The sequence below is a fragment of the Spinacia oleracea genome, chromosome 4, assembly GCF_020520425.1.
Source record: "Spinacia oleracea cultivar Varoflay chromosome 4, BTI_SOV_V1, whole genome shotgun sequence".
Taxonomy (NCBI): Eukaryota; Viridiplantae; Streptophyta; class Magnoliopsida; order Caryophyllales; family Amaranthaceae; genus Spinacia; species Spinacia oleracea.
In genome coordinates this window covers 18,995,045-19,013,894 of record NC_079490.1, presented here as the reverse complement: position 1 = coordinate 19,013,894, position 18,850 = coordinate 18,995,045, and the positions used below count along the sequence as shown (strand labels likewise).

Sequence of the window (18,850 nt, the reverse complement as noted above, 5' to 3'; positions counted from 1 at the left end):
AGAAAAACCCCAAACTTTTTTTTTCCATTGCCGACCATTTCACTGATTTCTGGCAATATGAATTCGACTGAAAAGGAAATTAGTGCGATACAATTAGCTGTGACGGAATGCAATGGAAAAATTTTTGAATTGGAGGAAAAAGTGCACAAAATCCAGCTTCATTGTACCGAGAGTTCGAGTGGAGTGAAAGCTATGTTCAGTAATCAAATGCTAACAATTAAGGATGACCTATTAAGACAATTGAAAGGTAAGATGGGGCCTATTGACAAACATTCATCAAAAGTTCACGATTATGCAGAATCTTCTCATGCTGAGGTAAATTGTTCTACTTTAGTTAATAATTACAAGTATAAAAAACAATCACAAATATTAAATTTTGATATTTTCTTTTGTATTAGGTATTAAATTTGAACATTTTCTTTTGTAATAGGGTCAAGATCGAGTATACCTACAGGCTACAGGTATTCCCTTGGGATTTGATTACGCAAATGACAAAAGGATTTTCAAGAAGAGTTGGGGAAGGAAACAACAGTTCAGTGTATCTAGGTTACTGGGATACCGCGCAACTGCACACTATTGTTAAAGTTTTCAACACAGAAATTGCAGACCAAAACAGCTCGTTCATGGTAATGAAATGTTTTCTATTTTTTTTTTAATTTCTAATTGCTAAATTGGCGGTTTAAGACTGAATTGGTGGTATGAGTAATAAACTGCTACTGAAATCGATGGTTATGGCGGTAATACCGCTAACTTAATTAGCGGTAAACCTCATCCCTGCCACACCTGTCTACTACACTTACTGTACAAGCAACACGAGTAGACAACAGCCTTAGTGTCTTACCACCATCACACACCAACACGGGAGAGAAATAAGAGTAGATATGTGCCTTTTTGCGGAGGGATTGTATAATGTTTTACATTATGTAATAATACTGGGCAAAGAGGAAATTCATGTAAAAAAAGAATTTTCGAAACTCTCAAGTAGAATGTGAATATACATTTGTATAGCAAGACAAAAACAACAGTGAAACAAAAAGAAACCTTTGAAGCCACATTACAGAGGTCAGCACAAGAACCAACATTGAGCAGAATGCCAAGGTCCAAGTCTTAAGGCATCTGATAGGGGAAATCAATAGTAGAAGCTAGAAAAAAAAAAAGTAGAACTACATGGTATATCTATAATTTATATACTTCCCCACAGGCAGAATACCAAATCAATATAGATTTCTTGTACAATCCAAAGTAAATAAGATATATTTTACCTCTGCAAAATACATCAATACTGTTTTTAGCAGAACCTGGCAGTATGGCAGTGTCCACGAATCCAAACCACAGTAAATGCCAATCAACAGTACATATATGAGCTCTCCTTCTGTAGCTTGAAAAAGAAAAGAACCACACAGCTCACCAGTTTAGCTTTGCCATCAAGGATCAAGAGATAAACAATATTTACACAAAAAAGACATTATTTTTCTATGGTAGCTGACAAGTACGAAGTACTATATATAGATGAACTTAAAACTAGAAGCATCTAGAAGACAATTCTTGCTCACAGATACTTCTAAGTTGAACATCAGTGAAAACTGGGTAGCTCTACTCGCAAGGAAAAAGCACACAAGTAATGATGGTGTGTGTGTTTTGTGGTTGTGAGAGAGGGGAGCCTTTTTATTTAGCTTAGATGTTCAAGTCACACTGTTCATTTCGCTAGGAATAGGATATACCAAGTTAAGCACCTATAATCCTCTTTAACTCCTTATCTCAACTGAGAAGTTCTCTTGCGAGACCAGAAGTTCATTCCAGAAATCTTTAGCCAACTTCATTCCAAAATTCTGTACAATCAATTCAACACAAACTTTTTTCAACCAAAGGGTAACAAAAGAGAGAAATGGCAGTGGAATCTACACCTCTTCAGGAGTGTAGGATATTTTCCTTGCCCCCTCAAATTTCCTAGGGAGAATTTCTTCTCCTGATATCCTTTCTATTCCTTCTGTTCCTCAGGAGAAACTAACTCAAAAAACCTGGAAAATGTTGACCCGACTTGTAACAAGGATCATTTACAGTAGTGCAGCACTACTTTAAATGATCCTTGTTACAATTTGGGACAAGGTTTTTTTTATTTATTTTCTCCTGAAAAACAGAAGGAATTGAAAGGATATCAGGAAAAGAACTTTCCCTAGGAAATTTTCATGCATGAATATTAAGTTATTAACAGTTGTTCTTTCTGTGAGAAATATAAAAGCATAGCATATGAGGGAGCTTAATTTGACCAGTATTAGCAAGACAGTTGCAATTTATTTCACGCTACATGTAATGCCCTCCTTTGCAACTCAAACATGTCAAAGTGATAGGTATTTGATATTTGAATGTTCTGAAGGGGAAAGGCAGGAAATCTAAAGGTTAATCCTTGCAATCACCCATACATAATGTTTTGAGGAGGTCAAGGCAGTGATAAGAACCTGACGTTCAAGTCAACAATGTCAACCACAAGTTATTGAAGGATTAATTTCATGGACCAGTAGAACATCAATTAGCAAATTTATAAAAATGCTCCTTATTTTGTTACTAGTTTAAAATAATGAACTGCATTTGCTAACAAACCTATAACTTGTCATAGGCCGAGGTAGGGGTCCTTTCTGAATTTACACACAAGAACTTCATTGGTGTTCTCGGGACAGCTGTGAGTAAGGACGAAACAGAAAGAGCCATTATTTTCCGGTTAGCTGAAAGAGGATCACTACAAAACTACATTGGAGGTAAGTTCTGTCTTCATCTTCAAAAGATTATTGCTTAGAATTGAATAAAACTACAAAGCTAACCTGCACGTTTAAAAGCTCATATTTTCTCCTTTTCTGTACCATATTAACTATCACATTTGCCATCACAACATTTTTATTATTGATGTTTTTAATTATCTATAAATAAAAATTATAGAAAACAGATACTTTTGGAAATATATATTGAAACGAAACAAACCAAAACCCACGACTGCTTTTCAACTGAACAAAAGATAAATAACCAAAATAATGGTCAAAATGGAGTATGACCTATGCAAAAGGTTAATATGGAACAACTTGAAAAAAACAGAGAAAACATACTAAAAAGTAAAAACACAGTTTTAAGTGTCATCTTAACAAAATATGTAATTATTTTTTTGTAAGGAAGTGAGCATCAGGCTCATGCAATAGAGCACCATATTCTAATGCATCCACAAGATGTTCCTTGACCTGCTTTGTTTGGTTGTTCTAGCATTAGAGTACACTTACAAAAGTTCTTTGAATCGTTGATTTTAGACCAAGATGATATTCTACAGTGCGTCACCTGTAAAACAGTATAAAATAAAAAAATATTACACTAAGATTGATTACAGGAAATAAATGCACGCCAGGGATTCAAATTTGAAAATTATCACATCTAAAAAGTGGCAATACACTAAAATACTTGACTATATAACAACCTTTCTATTACTAACAAAAAAAGAAGTCTTACTGGACACTACAGAATAGATGCATACATTAAAGTGAGAGAAAACTAGGAGAAAGAATCCGTGCAAAGAACCATAATGAAAGAAAATATCATAATACTCAGCAGAAATATAAATATAGGCAGTAAACACATAGTCGGCTCCTAATATATTAATTTTTAGATAACACACACAAAACCTTTAACTCCGCTTTTGTTTATTATTTGCCTGAACTAATTCTAATTTTCAAAACCAGAGCTTGACTGGGAACAGGTACTAGCTATAACCAAAGGGGTTGCTCTCGCGCTGCAGTGTGTGCATGAAAAGAGCATGGTTCATAGAGATATCAAGCCAGCAAATATCCTTCTGACAAAGGTTGTTTTACATTCTATCTTTTGTTTGCCTGAAATATATCAAATGACTAATATCACTTGCAATTATGTTCCAGGACTATAGCCCAAGATTGGCAGACTTTGGCTCCACTCAACTAGACAATACTGATATGTATGGAATGACAGCTGGATACGTAGATCCTGAGCTCCTTGAAGACTGTGAGTCACAATTACACCATTTGCACTTTAGAATTAAAATCCTTTATCTTATGCATCATTATGTAAGCATGAGGAAAAGAGAGGCGTAAAGTGCAGAGTGATAACAACTAAAATAAAAGGCAAAATTTCCCTAATCATCAAAATATGAGCTGTCAAGAGTTACTCAAGACAGCTAGTCAGCTACATGGCCACGAGCTATACGGCTGGTGATGTAACTGAGTTCAGGCTCAGAATTTACCCTTTACAGCATAATATAACGCCCAAAACAAGCTTGCTTGCTGGAAAAATACTTGTAAATTACAATATACTAAAACAGAAGCTACAGAATAATATCTTCCCTTTTAAACATATGCTGTTTTCTTTGTTTTAGAGTTATTTAGAGTGTATTATTGGTCATATCTCTTATTTAAAGATGGGATTATTAAAGTTTAAAAAAATAGAATTATGGTTGTACGAGATATCTGTAAAAGCCGGCCGTTTACTTACTGTAAACTTGGAAAAGGTCCAAACATTAACCCTTAAAGGCAGGTATGTTGGACAAATTTCGGGAATTTCAGGCTGCAAACCAATAAGGATAGCACCACTACCAAATCTGGCTAGACCAGAAATATTTGATTTAGGGTTGACTAAAGTATAAAATGAATGCAAGGGTGCAACAAAAAAATAAAGGATTTAGCAGGGCCAGAAGACAGTACTCCCAAGTCCAAACAGCAAGTCAGGTTAGGAGCTCATTAGACACCTTTTGATCCATTTATAACATATTATAACGTATATTCCAAACAACTTCAATAATTAAAAAAATATTCTTTTTGCTAGACGCTTACTAACACCTTGGATCAAATGACAATATAATATGGATGGACATTCCAAGCAGCTTCAATAAGTAAATCAAAGTCTCCCTGCTCTGACTCTTATGAACAAAGTAAATAAGGTAAGAATGTAAGATGGAAAAATAAAAATAGATCTGAGACACAAACAAAAAGATGATGGCATCCACTTGATCTTATTCACTTGCCAAAAAGGAAGGAATTAACTTTTACTGTGTTCAGTTCTTAAATGTATAATCTTGTAGCCATTTTGATTGACAGCAATAGAAGTTATACATTACACTATAGGACTGTAGTTTCAAAGTTAACGTAACATAAAGACACCATATAAACAACTGAGAGTTATAATCCTATAAGGATTGCAAGAAGTCAGATTATTCAGGGATGCAATGACTTTTGCAATAAAATTGACTGCATAGCCTGTGACTAGATTTTCGCATTGTTTCTATGAGATAGGACTCTAAATTTGGTTACTACATAAACAAGTTCTGAATAAATGAGAACGTGTGATTGCATGAAATTGTTGATCAGCTTATTTAACTCTCAAATTATAAAACAATTTAAAATGCATTGCATTTACTCTTTGTAAATAAGAAATTGTTTCTAACCTCATTTATTACCTCTTAACAGGTCAAACAATGGTCAGACCATACCATGATCTCTACAGCCTTGGAGTTACTTTAATGCAATTGCTAGCTAACCAGAAGTTGCCATTCTGCCCCCACAGCCAAAGTCAACCTGCAAAGAACATATGTAATTGGATTTCTGATGAAAGGTCAAAGGGGAAGTCAGTTATTTGTAGCCGCTTGAGACAGACTGGATGTAACGAAATACTGGAAGGAAAAATTGTGAATCTCTCTCGAATTCTAACACAAAAACCAGCACACAATCGCCCAGCAATTAGTGCAATCATAGTACTGATTGAAGACATTGAAGCTGATTACAGGAGAATGGCGGGGGAAGGGGAAAACAATGATAAAGAGAAAGAAGAGGAAAATGAACAGGAGGGGAAACAAGAAGAGAAGAAGCCAAGAAAATTGCTAAAATTCAAGAGCAAGATCTCAGCTTCAAAGAAAATGAAATCACAAGAGTTGAATGAATCAGCACCATAAACCCTTCTTTTCTTTTGTTATTGAGCAAAAGAAGAGGCCTTTTATGATATTTAGCTTGCATTTATAAACTTCAAAGCATAAATGTAAAGCTTAATAATCTGCAGATACTACCTAACAATACTTTTTCCATGCAACTACCATGAGTAGAAGTTAAGACAATGTCGTAAAACTAGTTACTTTTCAAGGCAGGTCAATCTCTAAATATGATTTACTGTGAAGAATAAGTGGTTTTTTCCTTGTAATTCACAGGAAAAAGCTTCGCACAGAAGCAACAGTTCTAGTGAACTTTTATGGTATAAACCATTTAAAGTCTTCTTTGAGTTGTGAAAAAGTGAATTTTCCACGTAAAGTGCTATTTAGTCAATCAAATCAATCCCTACAATTAACCAACTAGGTTCAAACTAGTTGTTTCTTCAAAACAAAACAACGAGAAGTTTCTCAAGTCTGAACAATTGTTTTCAAACCCTTAACAAACCAAACATTTTCAATTCCACGAAAATGTTTTCCATGGAAATAAAAGAATGCTAAATATAGTGTACCACACGAAGGCAAGTCATAGTCTATCATACACGTGGTATCAAGAACCCATTTCTCTAGAAATTTGTTGGCTATTACTATGGACGCTAATGGGCTAATACGCTCAAAACCAATTCCTCCTAGTGAACAAAATCAGTCAAAGCTCGTTGGCTAAACAAAATTTCCAGGCTCAGTTAATAAGCAAGTTCGAACAGATATGTGTACGACTTGTTTAGGCTCCAAACAATTAAATAGTGATTGTCAAGCTCAAAATTTAAATGTAAATATATTATATATCTATACCTAGTATTTAAAGAGGATAACCATAGATTATTAGAAGTCTATGTGTCATCTCTCATTTTCATTCATCAATTCGTTATTTTTGTTCCTTTAACTCCTCTTCCACTTCATCTTTCTTATTCAACATTAAATTACCAATAGTCCAATATACACATTAACCTCTTCCACTTGACTACTTTAACATTTAATATTAATTTCAACATATAAGTTTATATTTTCCAACCTTCAAATTACACCTGTATTTAATTCATATATCACTTTAAAAGACAACTAAACAATCACTATACAAAGAACGGGCTCAAAAGCTAGTTAATGGTCTATAAGTATTCCAAGGGCGATAAGTATACACACAGAGTATTAATATATAGCACACTCTAAAAATAAGTCTAGAAAAATCAACGAAAATATGAAACATAAAATTATTGACGTAATTACATAAACTATATGAGTTTACTTTTTCTTACTTTCCCGAAAATCATATATTGTATTTTTGAGTCTTGCTTCAACAAATCCATATCCTTCATTCATCTAAATTCTATCTTGTTCGTTCGTTTATCGACACTGGTTTATTGAAAGATCGTCTAATTTTGATCTACCTCGGCTCGAGCTCGAGAATTCAAATTCAAATTTGAAGACTCGAGCTCGAACAACAAAAACTTGAATTAACCAACTTAGAGCAAACATATTATAAACAAATCTTCAGATTCTCAATTTTCTATCTTCATACGGAGTATTACAACAAACAAATTAAAGTAGCAACAACAGAGAAAATAATACAGTATCAAGCAATAATATTCAATAAAACTAACCTTCTCGAACCCCAGATGCTAGATCCATTAAACCTAACCACCAGATCTGCAGAGAAGAGAGAGAAAAAGAAGAAGAAGAAGAAGAAGAAGAAAGCAAGAGAGATAAAGAGTTTGTGTGTCAGAGTGTGTGTTTAGGTCAAATACTTCGGTGTCAAACTTTTATTTTAATTTTTAATTTTGTTTTTGTTAATTTAACTGCGCGTAATACAACTCCTTCCTAAATTTGGGTACCCCGTAGGGGCCCGTACCTCTTAACAGGTCAAACAATGTCGAGGCCTCCCCAGTTAATCCAGCCGATTAACTAAGGTGTTAATCGGCGGTATACTTGGAAGAAAAATGTTAAAAAGGAAGGAAAAGGAAATGGGAGATTTAATAAAAAAAAAAGGGAAATAGTAATTGGAGCCTTATTGACGGTAGTTGACGGTAAGTTCATAAACTAACAGTCGTTTTGCTCCGTTTTGTCAAACGTTATTCTCCGTAACATTTGAATTTCGAATTAGATGTGTACTGCAATTTGCAAAAAACTTTTCAAAGCCCAAATCTCAAAGCAGGCACAACATTTTCTCTCTCATGTAAACAAAACCTAGCCCTTCAAAGACTATGAAATTCTGGGATTGTGCCTCTGCTTCAGTTGAATCTCAGTGTATTTAAGGTAATAATCGATTAATTATTTCCAGATTTTGTTGATTCTGTTTTTGTTGATTATGTTTAGTCTAGTATGTTTGTAATTGTTAGACATTGTTGTAAAAATTAGGGTCGGTCTGTGGATTTTGTCTTCCAATTTATGAAATTATCTTGTGTTTGGCTGTGGGATTGGGGAAAAGAAGACCAACAATTATATCACCCCTCCAAACTTCTCAGTTTTGTAATTAGTGTAGAATTACTATGATGGTGTCTGCTATTAGTGTAATTATTTAGTTTTTGACTTTGATGAGGCTGGAAAATTTATATTATTGTTGTCACTTTGGTGAGGCCGCAAAATTTAATATATGTTTGTAGTTTGAATAGGCTGCAAAGTTGAAATAAATAATTTGATGTTGGTTTTGGTTGCAAATTATATATAATGTACTTAATTATGGGGTGCGTGTTTTTGTTTCATTTAATACTTGTCAATTAATGGAATTGGATTATTATTTGAGTTATAATTATTGATACTAATATTTACACAGTTAATAGGCCATGTACCAAGATCGTGAAAGTAATGATGATCCACCACCGGTGAATGAAAAAGGTTCGGTTGGATTGGTGGAAACCCAAAAAGGAGGTGTAACCTCGCAGGAATCTCCTTCAGGTAGTTGTGTTATCCGTGGGTCTGGATGTGGCGAGTCCGGTGATGATAGTATTGTGCTACAATCTCCACTTGGTTCATGTGTTGGTAGTTCAGATTTGTCATTTTTTACCCCAATCCGTAAATCACAAAATAGCAACGTTGATCAAAATTTATTTGGTTTAATCCCTCAGAGTTGTTCCACGTCGTTAAAATTTGGTTCGTCAATAGAATCATCTAATGTAACCCCTGTAAGGAGGAATGGTAATAACAGAACCATTTCAGGGGGTGATGGTATTTTTTTCACCCCTGAACATGTTAAAAGTGGGGGTTCCCTTTGTGCTGCTACTACGAGTGAGGAAATAATTCCACCACCCACTGTGGGGCTTGTATTTGGGAGTTGGCAGGAGGTTGAGGAATACTACAAGGGGTATACAGCAGGGGTTTGGTGTATGTAGACCACAAGGTACACAAAACAAACACAAGAATTTGACGGGGCGACATGGAGGTGTGAGTGTTATGGTGCTCCTGATATGCGACAGAAGAGGGAGGCGAAGAATAGAGCTAAGAATATGCAGTTGGGTGGCACCTTAGTACCAGAGCCACCACGTGTAATGAACCGGAAGTCAAAGAAGTGTGAGTGTCTTGCAATGTTGCGAGCTAGTATTAATGGGGTGGGTGAGTGGGTAGTAAAGACAGTTGTACTGGAACATGTGAATCACCAGCCAACTCCCAGCAAGTGGAGGGGAGTGAAGGAGTATAGGATGGCTCATGTTACAAAGCATTTCAAGCATAGTATAATAACGAGTTATGATTCGGGTGCTCCAATGTCACAAGTTAGGGCTAATCTTGCTGAACGTTTGGGGGGCATTGAGAATGTTGTGTTATCTGAAAAAGACATGAATCACATAGTTCAAAGTGAACGGAAGTTGAAAATGGAAGGCGGGGATGCGAATGCAATGATGACTTATTTTGAGGGGTTACAAAAGGACAATGACAAATTCTACCATGCTCATAGGCTTGACGAGGAAGGTCATCTAACGGACATTATGTGGGTTGATGCAAGGAGCCGTGTTGCGTTTAGTGACTTTGGGGAGGTCGTATGCTTCGATGCCACGTACCTAACAAACTCTTATGAGCTCCCTTTTGCAAATTTCGTAGGGGTGAATCATCATGGTCATTCACTGTTGCTCGGGTGTGCATTGATGTCCCATGAAGATTGCGATAGTTTTAGTTGGTTGTTTAAGCAGTGGCGTCTGTGCATGGGTGGTAGATGTCCTGCCGCTATTTTAACTGACCAGGCCCCGGCAATGAGACGTCCTCTTGAAGAAGTGATGCCTGAGGCCCGTCATCGGTGGTGTTTATGGCACATAATGAACAAAATACCTTCGAAGCTTGGGACTCATAGCCGGTATGTATTATGACCTTAATATCAACGTATTTACCTTTGTTAATTGTTTTTGACATAAATTTTTGCTATTTGATACATCTTATATGTTTGGGTCTTGAGAGATGTTGTGTTTGAGATGTAGCTGTTTATGTCATATTCATGTTCTTGGACCCTGTTAGATGTATTCACTTAGGTACTTAGAATCAACGAGTAAGTATGTTGTGTAAAACATCTTACATCATATAAAGTATGTATATTTTGGGAAAATAGTACCAGTAAGTGTATAGATAGTACTAATGATTAAACAGTGCATAAGAATTGGATAATAGTGCACATAAAGGGTGAGATAGTACCCAAATTTTTAGTGCATGATATTTAGATAATAGTGCATCTAAGTGATGAGATAGTACCCAAAATATAAATTCATTGGAATTAAATAATAGTGCATCTAATTGGTGATCGAATACTAACCCTTGAACTGAATATAGTTGTAGGACATTGTTATGTGGACACTGGACACCGAAGGTATTATTATGTGGTTTGTTTAATGACCTGTTGTATATAATTTTAGACGGTGAGGTACGTAGTTAGTGAGAATGAGAATTAACATTAATTTTTATATATTGGTATATTGGTAGGTATGCAGAGTTGAAAGATGCGGTGAAAGGGGTTGTGTATGAGAGTTTATGTGTGGAGGAGTTTGAGAGTCGGTGGGCTAGTATGTTAGTTGAATATAAGGTTATAGATCATCTCAAGAGTAATGTTTGGCTCGGGGATATGTATAACGAAAGAAATATGTGGGTCCCCGCTTATATGAACAATTATTTTTGGGCCGGCATGAAGACCACGCAGCGCGTAGAGTCTATAAACTCATTTTTTGATGGTTTTTTGGAGAGGAGTACAAAGTTGTTTGAGTTCCCTAAAAAGTATTGTGCGGCTATGAATAAAAGGTGTAGTGATGAAAAAGACGCGGATGCAAATGGATTGAAATATATCCGTAAATTGGTCACCGGTTTTCCCATTGAGAAATTTTTCCAAAAGCTATACACGGACAACAAGTTCAGAGATGTCCAAAGAGAATGCGAGAGGCTTTTGTATTGTGTTGTCGCGGACAAAAATATTTCGGAGTCAGGGATTGAATATAATTTGGAGGACAGGGTGTGGATAATTGTTAAAGGTAAAAGTGAAGAGATTTTGACGCAGTATAAGAAATTCTACGCAGTTAAGTTTTGTAAGGATCCAATCGAAGTATCTTGTGTGTGTAATATGTTTGAGACCAAGGGTATTCTATGTAGGCATTGTATTCGTGTGTTAGATACAAACAGAGTTGTTGATGTTCCTGAAAGATACATCCTTAGGCGGTGGCGGAAGGACGTATACCGGAAGCACATGCATGTTACGGTTGCTTCCTATGATCCCACAAAGACTGAGGTAGTTAAAAGGTTTGACAAAATGATGCTAAAGTGTGAGCCAATATGCGAGGAAGCAACAATCAATGAGCAAACAATGGAGTATGTAATGAATGAATTGCAAACCCTCCAGATAGCTGTTACAGATAGGGTAAATGTTGTGAAACAGAATCAACATTTCTTGCCGCTAGAGTCACTACCATATCAGGACCAAGTGGACAACACAGAAGGGAATATTAAGAACCCTATCGGTAGAAGTAAGAAGAAACGTGGGAGGCCTGCAATATTAAGACACAAGGCATTGGGTGAGAATAATTGTTGGAAGACCAAAAAAAAGGGTACGAATAAGGTACGTCTCATCTTTTATACTTACCGAATAATGTTGATGCACCCAATAATGCAATAACAACGTAGGTACGTATATATAATGGAGGGAGAGTTTAGTATAATTTTTTCCAGCTTTATTTTCATGATTCATGTTGTGGGTATTCAATCTTGTTATATCTGTTGTCGTTGTAGGTGCATGATGATCCGAAAGGAACGATTGTAGAAGGACAGCCAGAGGGCGTGTTGACTAGGGATGGAACGTTGCCGGTATAACTTATTTAATTGGAAAAATAACGCATGTAGTTTATAGTCTTCTGATGACTATGTTGGTCCACGTTGTAGGTCATTAGCAAGGTGAATCAGACAGAGAATGAGGATCCTGAAAACGCGGAGGACATTGGATGTATTTCCGCCGTTCCCGATGATGATATATTATTAAGCCGCAATAGCATTGTGTGGTGCGACGATGTTGAACGTGTAGGTGAAAGTAGTTCGTACACGTGACTTACGTTTAATTCGATGTATGATGATCCCTATCTTAATGTGAAGATTCATGGAACACAACATGGTTGTTTTAATTGCATTTGTTGGTCTTGTTTAACCTTACGTAGTTTGATGTGGTAGCTTAAATTCGTATTGGGTAAAGAAAATATGATCCTCAATGAAGATTGTGTAATTGAGAGGAATGGTAGTTAATAACTCCAATTCACAACCCTCCTATCTATTGGCCCACTTACGAATAGTTCCAAAATGTGATATTTGTTGAATGGACTCTGGCCCACTATTAGTTATAGATTGTTAATTTGTAGAATAACCGGCCCATACCATCAAGGTGGATGTGAATACTGTTGGGCCACTCATATACTCCCCTTAAGGACCTGGTATTCGTTTGTGAGCCATATATGGAATCTAATGAGTGTTGACTGTTAAATAAATAAGGGAAGATGGGACGATCTAACAACATGTGCAATTAAATATTGACCACCTTGACTAACTTCATTAACCTTACTAATAGAAATTCGATACAGTTGATTAAGCGTACAGTTGATTAAGCGTACTACAACCTTGCATCTTTTGAGTACCCGTGATAGAGTTTAACCTTGTGAAAGGAAAAAGACAAGAACAATGACCATACTAGCGAACCATCAGTTATGGACTGGACCACGTTATTACTTCTAACTAAGTAATCCCCTAAAACCCAATCTATTACAAAATAATTACTACTTCTTAATGGAAGTAAGACCTTAAAAACCTTTTTTTGGGCCCATTACATTATTACTACGTCTTACTGAACCCCTATGATAAGGTCATAGCCCTAATCACGGAATGGTTAGTTATTCCCGCCATTTCAATGGTTATGTCGTCCGGAATGAGGACAAGTTCACCGAACTCTTCGGAATTATACAACATGACCCTAGCTTCATTCACCCTTATGTGGTTTGCCCATTCAAGGTAAAGGGCTGACACTGGCGTGGTCCGTTTTTGTCTAGTTGCATATAACCTAGTCCCGAACATGTTGTCTTGTAAAATGTCGAACCTCACCACCCTGGTGTCCGTATTAATTTCCGGATACTACAAAAGTCAACAAGGAGATGATCAAAACACATTTCTTTAACATAAAACACATATCTTTAACATCCAATGCATGCAATTTTAACAAAGTTAAGATGTCTTTTGATTTATATCTTTGCGTGCAATTTTAACAATTAGTCACAATGATAAGTAAAAAAATCTTTTATATCAGATTGCATCCATTATGATAACCAAACCCTTGAACTACAAGTAAGAACGCTTGATGGACTTACCATAGCTAGAACAATGATAACCTCACCATCTTTGATGTTATTATCTCCTGCGGTTTTGTCATAGTGAAGACTTTGAGCATATTCCCGGTACAAACAAATGGCGGAATGGTCCCTGTTGTATCCTAAGCGAGCCTTATAATCATCCCGAACCCACCCGAGGTAATCGGTTGGCAGTAGGCTATACTCAACACCTGGATCTGCATGATCCAAACTACGGAGCTTTATGGTAAGGTAGGTTTTTTTGTGTGGCTTGAAAAGTGGGTCGATTGGAATGTCCACAACGTTGTTGTTGTTTGGAGACAATATTGTGTGTGAACAAGCCATAAAATTTATGTATACGTTTAGGAATGTTCAGGGTAGTAGGAGATGGTATAAGTTCTAACTTATAAAGGAAGAGGATGATAACCTAAAGTGGTTGGTTACACTAAATGATGCAATAAATTATGTAATAACTTATCTGTTTTGGTAGGTGGTAAACCAAGTATGTAGAGTGTTGTTTTTAATGCTTTAATTCATTGTTATAAATATCAGGGATGCATAGGAATTTAGTTATTTAATATAAAAGCCTACATTATTCAATTCCAAAGTATTCCAAAGTAGTTATATTATATCATATTATTGGGACCCAATCCAAATTCATCCACTTATAGTAATATAAGTGACGAAAACACTCTACTATTGGGCCTTGATGTAATGATTGGATTAAATCCAACAAAACCCAAGGCAACATGCCCATTTATACGGTCCCCACTACACAATCCAAAAATAGTGGTACATACATATATCTTTTGTTAAAAGGAACAGAATAAAAATGTTTTTTTTGTCTTTAGTGTCATAGGGTATGGGGTTTAGGGTTTAGGGTTTAGGGTTAAGGGTTTAGGGTTTGTTCCTGGATATTGGTATTTCTTCAACAATCTTTAGGTTTAGTTTGTTTGGAACAGAGGAAGTTCAGCAATCTCCATTTATTTTTTGGAACAGAGGAACTATGTACTTGATGTATTCGTATAAGTCTTCTTTCACACGTAGGCCGTATAAATTACCAAACACTCTATTTTAGTTACTGAAATCTAATATATACATAGGGGAGTTTTTTCAAGATCAATGAGAGTGTCCACGTAAGATATTACTATTATCTTACAAAATCATTATTATATTATTTTAAATTACATAAAAAGATAAAAATAATAATTATTAAAGAGATAAATATCCCGTAACAAAGATAAAGGTAAAGAATATCCCGTAACAAAGATAAAGGTAAAGAATAGATAAAGATTGTGTAATTCAAATGTAGTATATCTCAATATCTCTATGGGATCAAACAAATACACTTACATCGCTTTTTGATACAGATAACCCAATAAATGGGATCAAACAAAATTCTAATCCGCCTAAACCACGATTGTAGATGAGATTTGACAATGATGAATACACTTACATCGTTGTTTCATACAGATAACCCAATAAATGGGGGAGAGAATAGAGTTTTATTTCCGAACATGAAATCAAAATATGGAGAGAAAAAAGAGGTGCGGCCTTGTGAAAGTGATACTTCTTCCAACTCCTGGATGACAAAAACATTATACGAAATGATTTGACTAATTAAATTATTATAACAAATCATTTTTAGTAATTATCTCTATACATATTGCCATTAGCAAGAAGTGAGTCGAGAGTAAAGACCTAAGACGCTAAGATGGAACAAGTAAAGCAACATTGTGTTTAAATTGTTCTGAGTGTATGTATACGGGGTAAGTGCTGAGTATTTAATACAAGATAAGACAATAAATCAATTTCTGTTATGGGACTAAATAAAACATGATGCGAAAAAACAAGAGGGAGTATATACTAATAAAAAGTATATGAGTGCGTTATGCATAAACGTTTTAAATATTATGAACATATTTATACTCCATCTTTAATTGTGACCTATTTTAACCTTCTATCTAGATATAATTTATCACACACCTAAATGTATATGATGATGTATTAAGATTTATTTTTATCTAGTTGTTACTAGTTGTTACTTTTTAGTCGAGACTTATTCATTCGCATTATTGTGAAATCAGCGTACTTGTTAACAACGGAAAAACTCTAATAATGAAACCACGTCACACAAAGTCTTACAACACATTAACATACGTCATGGTTGCTTAATCATAATCAATACATATAAATCAGTTTACTAAAAACCATCAAAATAATTTTCATTTATTAAGTATGATGTTTTACTCATACTTAATACATGTAAACCACTAGTTTTACAAATGAAAGGTGTTGTTAACCAAAAGGTGTTGCTAAACAAAAGGATCCATGGCAATTGCAAAGTAAAGTTGCAAATCATATCAATTTCAAGTTGTATGCGTCTCCATAGAACATCAACTGAACCCCGTCTTCCGATTGTAGTCCAAAATATTTAATTGGTGCAACAAAACACCAATAGGGGTGAAGTAGGTTGACTTTTTAGATCTTTAACCAAAAACCAAAATATGTTTTGCAAAAGAGGTGCATCCCATTCAATCCACCCTCACCAAGCCTATCAATCTTGTTCGAGACATGCAAACAACGTACACCAATTCTGAATACCTGCCCCACGTATCGTGAGGTTCTTGTCTAGCTGGTCAAAGTTCCGGAACATCTTAACCATGGCAGGCTGCACACCAAGTAGGATAGCCCAATCGTAAAATACAGTCCAAAGAGGTGCGTTGAACGCGGCTTTCACAAACCAACCTGGATACCAATCCACCATGGCCCTCGCGAAAAAGGTACACATGTGGGTATTTACATTCAAGCCCTGAACCTAATTAAACATTATACATATATGAGATAAGTTAAGTGTTTAAGTATGTAGCAAACGACAATTTAAAGTTGCCTACATAATCTTAAAATATATTACTGCGAATTAATTTCCAACCATTTAAACATTTAAACAAGTTTTGTTTCCACCCATTAAATATCCCACAGAATAACCAAATAAACAAAATCACTTTACGTTTGAGAAATTAACATCACATCCACGAACCAAAATAACACAAAAACCCAACTTTAATACCCATTAATCAACCACAAAAAAATTACCTTAATTCGAATATTATACCCACCCCTCTAGAATAATTGTAATTAATCGTGATTCGCCTAAACCAATGATGCAATTAAACTAATATTACTATTATTCCACCAAAACAACTTATTAATTGTCATATACAGAATTTAATTAGACATGCATGCAACCACTATTATCAAAATTTCAATTAAAAATTTAGGAGAAATGGGTTTTAGTAGTTCTTACAAGGCCTCGTACCACCAAGGTCTGTCCGTCATGGAGGTTCAGTTGGCAAGTCAACAGACCCGATGGAACCACCGACCCATATTGAGGCGGAAAACAGCAATTTGATTTGCATTCGCACCCAATCGCCTTGCATACTCCCCGTAAACTAGATTAAAAGGATCAGTTGGAAACAACATGTAGATCACTCCTGTGTCACCTTCCTCCTCACTCATCAGCTTGATTTGAATGGGCCACGGTGGCAGGGGAGGTACCTGAGTTGGGGGATGCGGAGTAAGTGGCGACCACGGCGTCAGAGGTGGTGGGCCCTGATTTGTCGATCGGAGGTCCGAAAATGCCTCTTGGGTTGCATGCATGTGTTCTTGATGACTAGGTGGAACAGCGGTGTGGATTGGCGGTGGGTATTCTTCGTCTAGGAACCCAAGGTCCGGTTCCATGAAAAGGGGGTATGGTTCGATGAGGGCTGGTTCAGTGTGTCCCACAGTGGAGGAGTGCATGGTGGAGTTCCTGCCGGAAAATGCCATTAATTCTGATTTGAAATAGTGTTGTTTGTGTTTGTGGTTGGGGACGGTAACTGGGGGGTGGGGAGGTGGGGTTTTTAAGGAGATTGAGTGGGGTGGTTGGGTTTTCAAGACATATAGGTGTGCAGACTTGATGTCCTTGTACAAGTTATTGTACATTGGAAATACATTTTCTTAAATAATATTTGTGAAGGAATTCTTACCGTCACAAATCACTTCTATTGGAGTCTTAATTCGTGTGTTATTGAAATGTAGTTAGCTGGTAATTAGCAAACTAAGCTTAAAAAACAAACGATATCAAATTTAAACGAACATATTAGTAAGAGAAATTTGACAATAGGTTGTACTAGCTAGTATCATTTATTAATAATGCCCGTTTGTTTACGTAATGGACGAATTTTGACCCAGCTTTTACCGAGCTTGGTCACGAATTGATCGCGAGTGTATCGGCTATCGGCTAATTGACATCCCCGGAATGAAGTTAAAAGATAACATCCGGAACCCCAAGAGATCCATCATTTTACCCTGTTTCGACCCGGTAATGCATGACCCGGTCCCAAAATCACCTGACCAAAACGTCACCGGTCATATATTAGGTTGACTAGAACCCATTACACTAACTACCCGATGTCGAGGCCCGGTCCTGATATATTACGGCTCTCCTGAAACTCTTTTAGGGGAAATAAGGTGTCCGGGCCCCGTCCATATTACATGTGTAACGTAACTAATATTTTTTTTCTAAAAAAATTCAAATTATATTCTTGATTCCAAATCAATCCCAAAATAAAATTTGAAATTAAAGGTTCATTTTGAGAATTACATTTATCAATTGTTATAGGCTTCATTACAAATCTTATGCGACCTTTTGACAAACATATTTTTTATTCACCATTTGCTATATATATATAGAATCACATGTCGATCCTTTATAACCATTTTTTTGGACCTCCACTAAAATATCAAATATTGTTATAATTTACCGTTACGTATTTGTTTCTAAATCAATTAAAGTGAAACGATTTTTTTTTTCAAAACAATTAGGCTTACCAATTTTGCACAAAATATTACTTTGCCCCCCTTAGTTCCTTATAAAGCTTACCTATTAAGCTCACCTTATTTCCTTTTCACACCTCCACCAATGGCGATTGAGGAGTATGGGGAGAGTGGGAGACTATTCACTCCCCTTATGTTGTCAGTACATGTTACAAGTTATCTCACATATTAAATGCTTCTTCATACATATTGGTCTACGTGTTGCTAACCATCACTATCA

The 18,850-nt window shown here is 35.9% G+C and overlaps 1 protein-coding gene and 1 long non-coding RNA gene across 3 annotated transcripts; one reads left to right on the top strand and one right to left on the bottom strand.

Annotated features, from left to right (window-relative positions):
* Nucleotides 1-948: 948 nt before the first annotated feature.
* Nucleotides 949-7,736, bottom strand: LOC110798160 (uncharacterized). Of its 2 annotated transcripts, XR_002536024.2 has the most exons (4): nt 7,576-7,736; nt 5,459-5,576; nt 3,264-3,318; nt 949-2,675 (listed from the first exon to the last, which is right to left on the bottom strand). It is a non-coding gene; the product is annotated as an uncharacterized lncRNA (long non-coding RNA). The 2 variants fall into 2 exon arrangements; XR_002536021.2 differs by having other exon boundaries at nt 949-3,318.
* A 1,639-nt stretch (nt 7,737-9,375) lies between these two features.
* On the top strand, nt 9,376-12,664 carry LOC130471372 (protein FAR1-RELATED SEQUENCE 6-like). Its single transcript, XM_056841442.1, has 5 exons — nt 9,376-10,253; nt 10,871-11,990; nt 12,161-12,235; nt 12,311-12,445; nt 12,593-12,664. Exons 1-5 carry the CDS (start codon nt 9,376-9,378, stop codon nt 12,662-12,664), a joined length of 2,280 nt encoding a protein of 759 aa, XP_056697420.1.
* Nucleotides 12,665-18,850: the final 6,186 nt, after the last annotated feature.

Coding starts and splice junctions, on each gene's coding strand:
- LOC130471372 (XM_056841442.1), top strand. CDS start 9,376: ATGCGACAGAAGAGGGAGGCGAAGAATAGAGCTAAGAATATGCAGTTG. Junction 10,254..10,870: donor AAGCTTGGGACTCATAGCCG/GTATGTATTATG, acceptor GTATATTGGTAG/GTATGCAGAGTTGAAAGATG. Junction 12,236..12,310: donor CTAGGGATGGAACGTTGCCG/GTATAACTTATT, acceptor TCCACGTTGTAG/GTCATTAGCAAGGTGAATCA.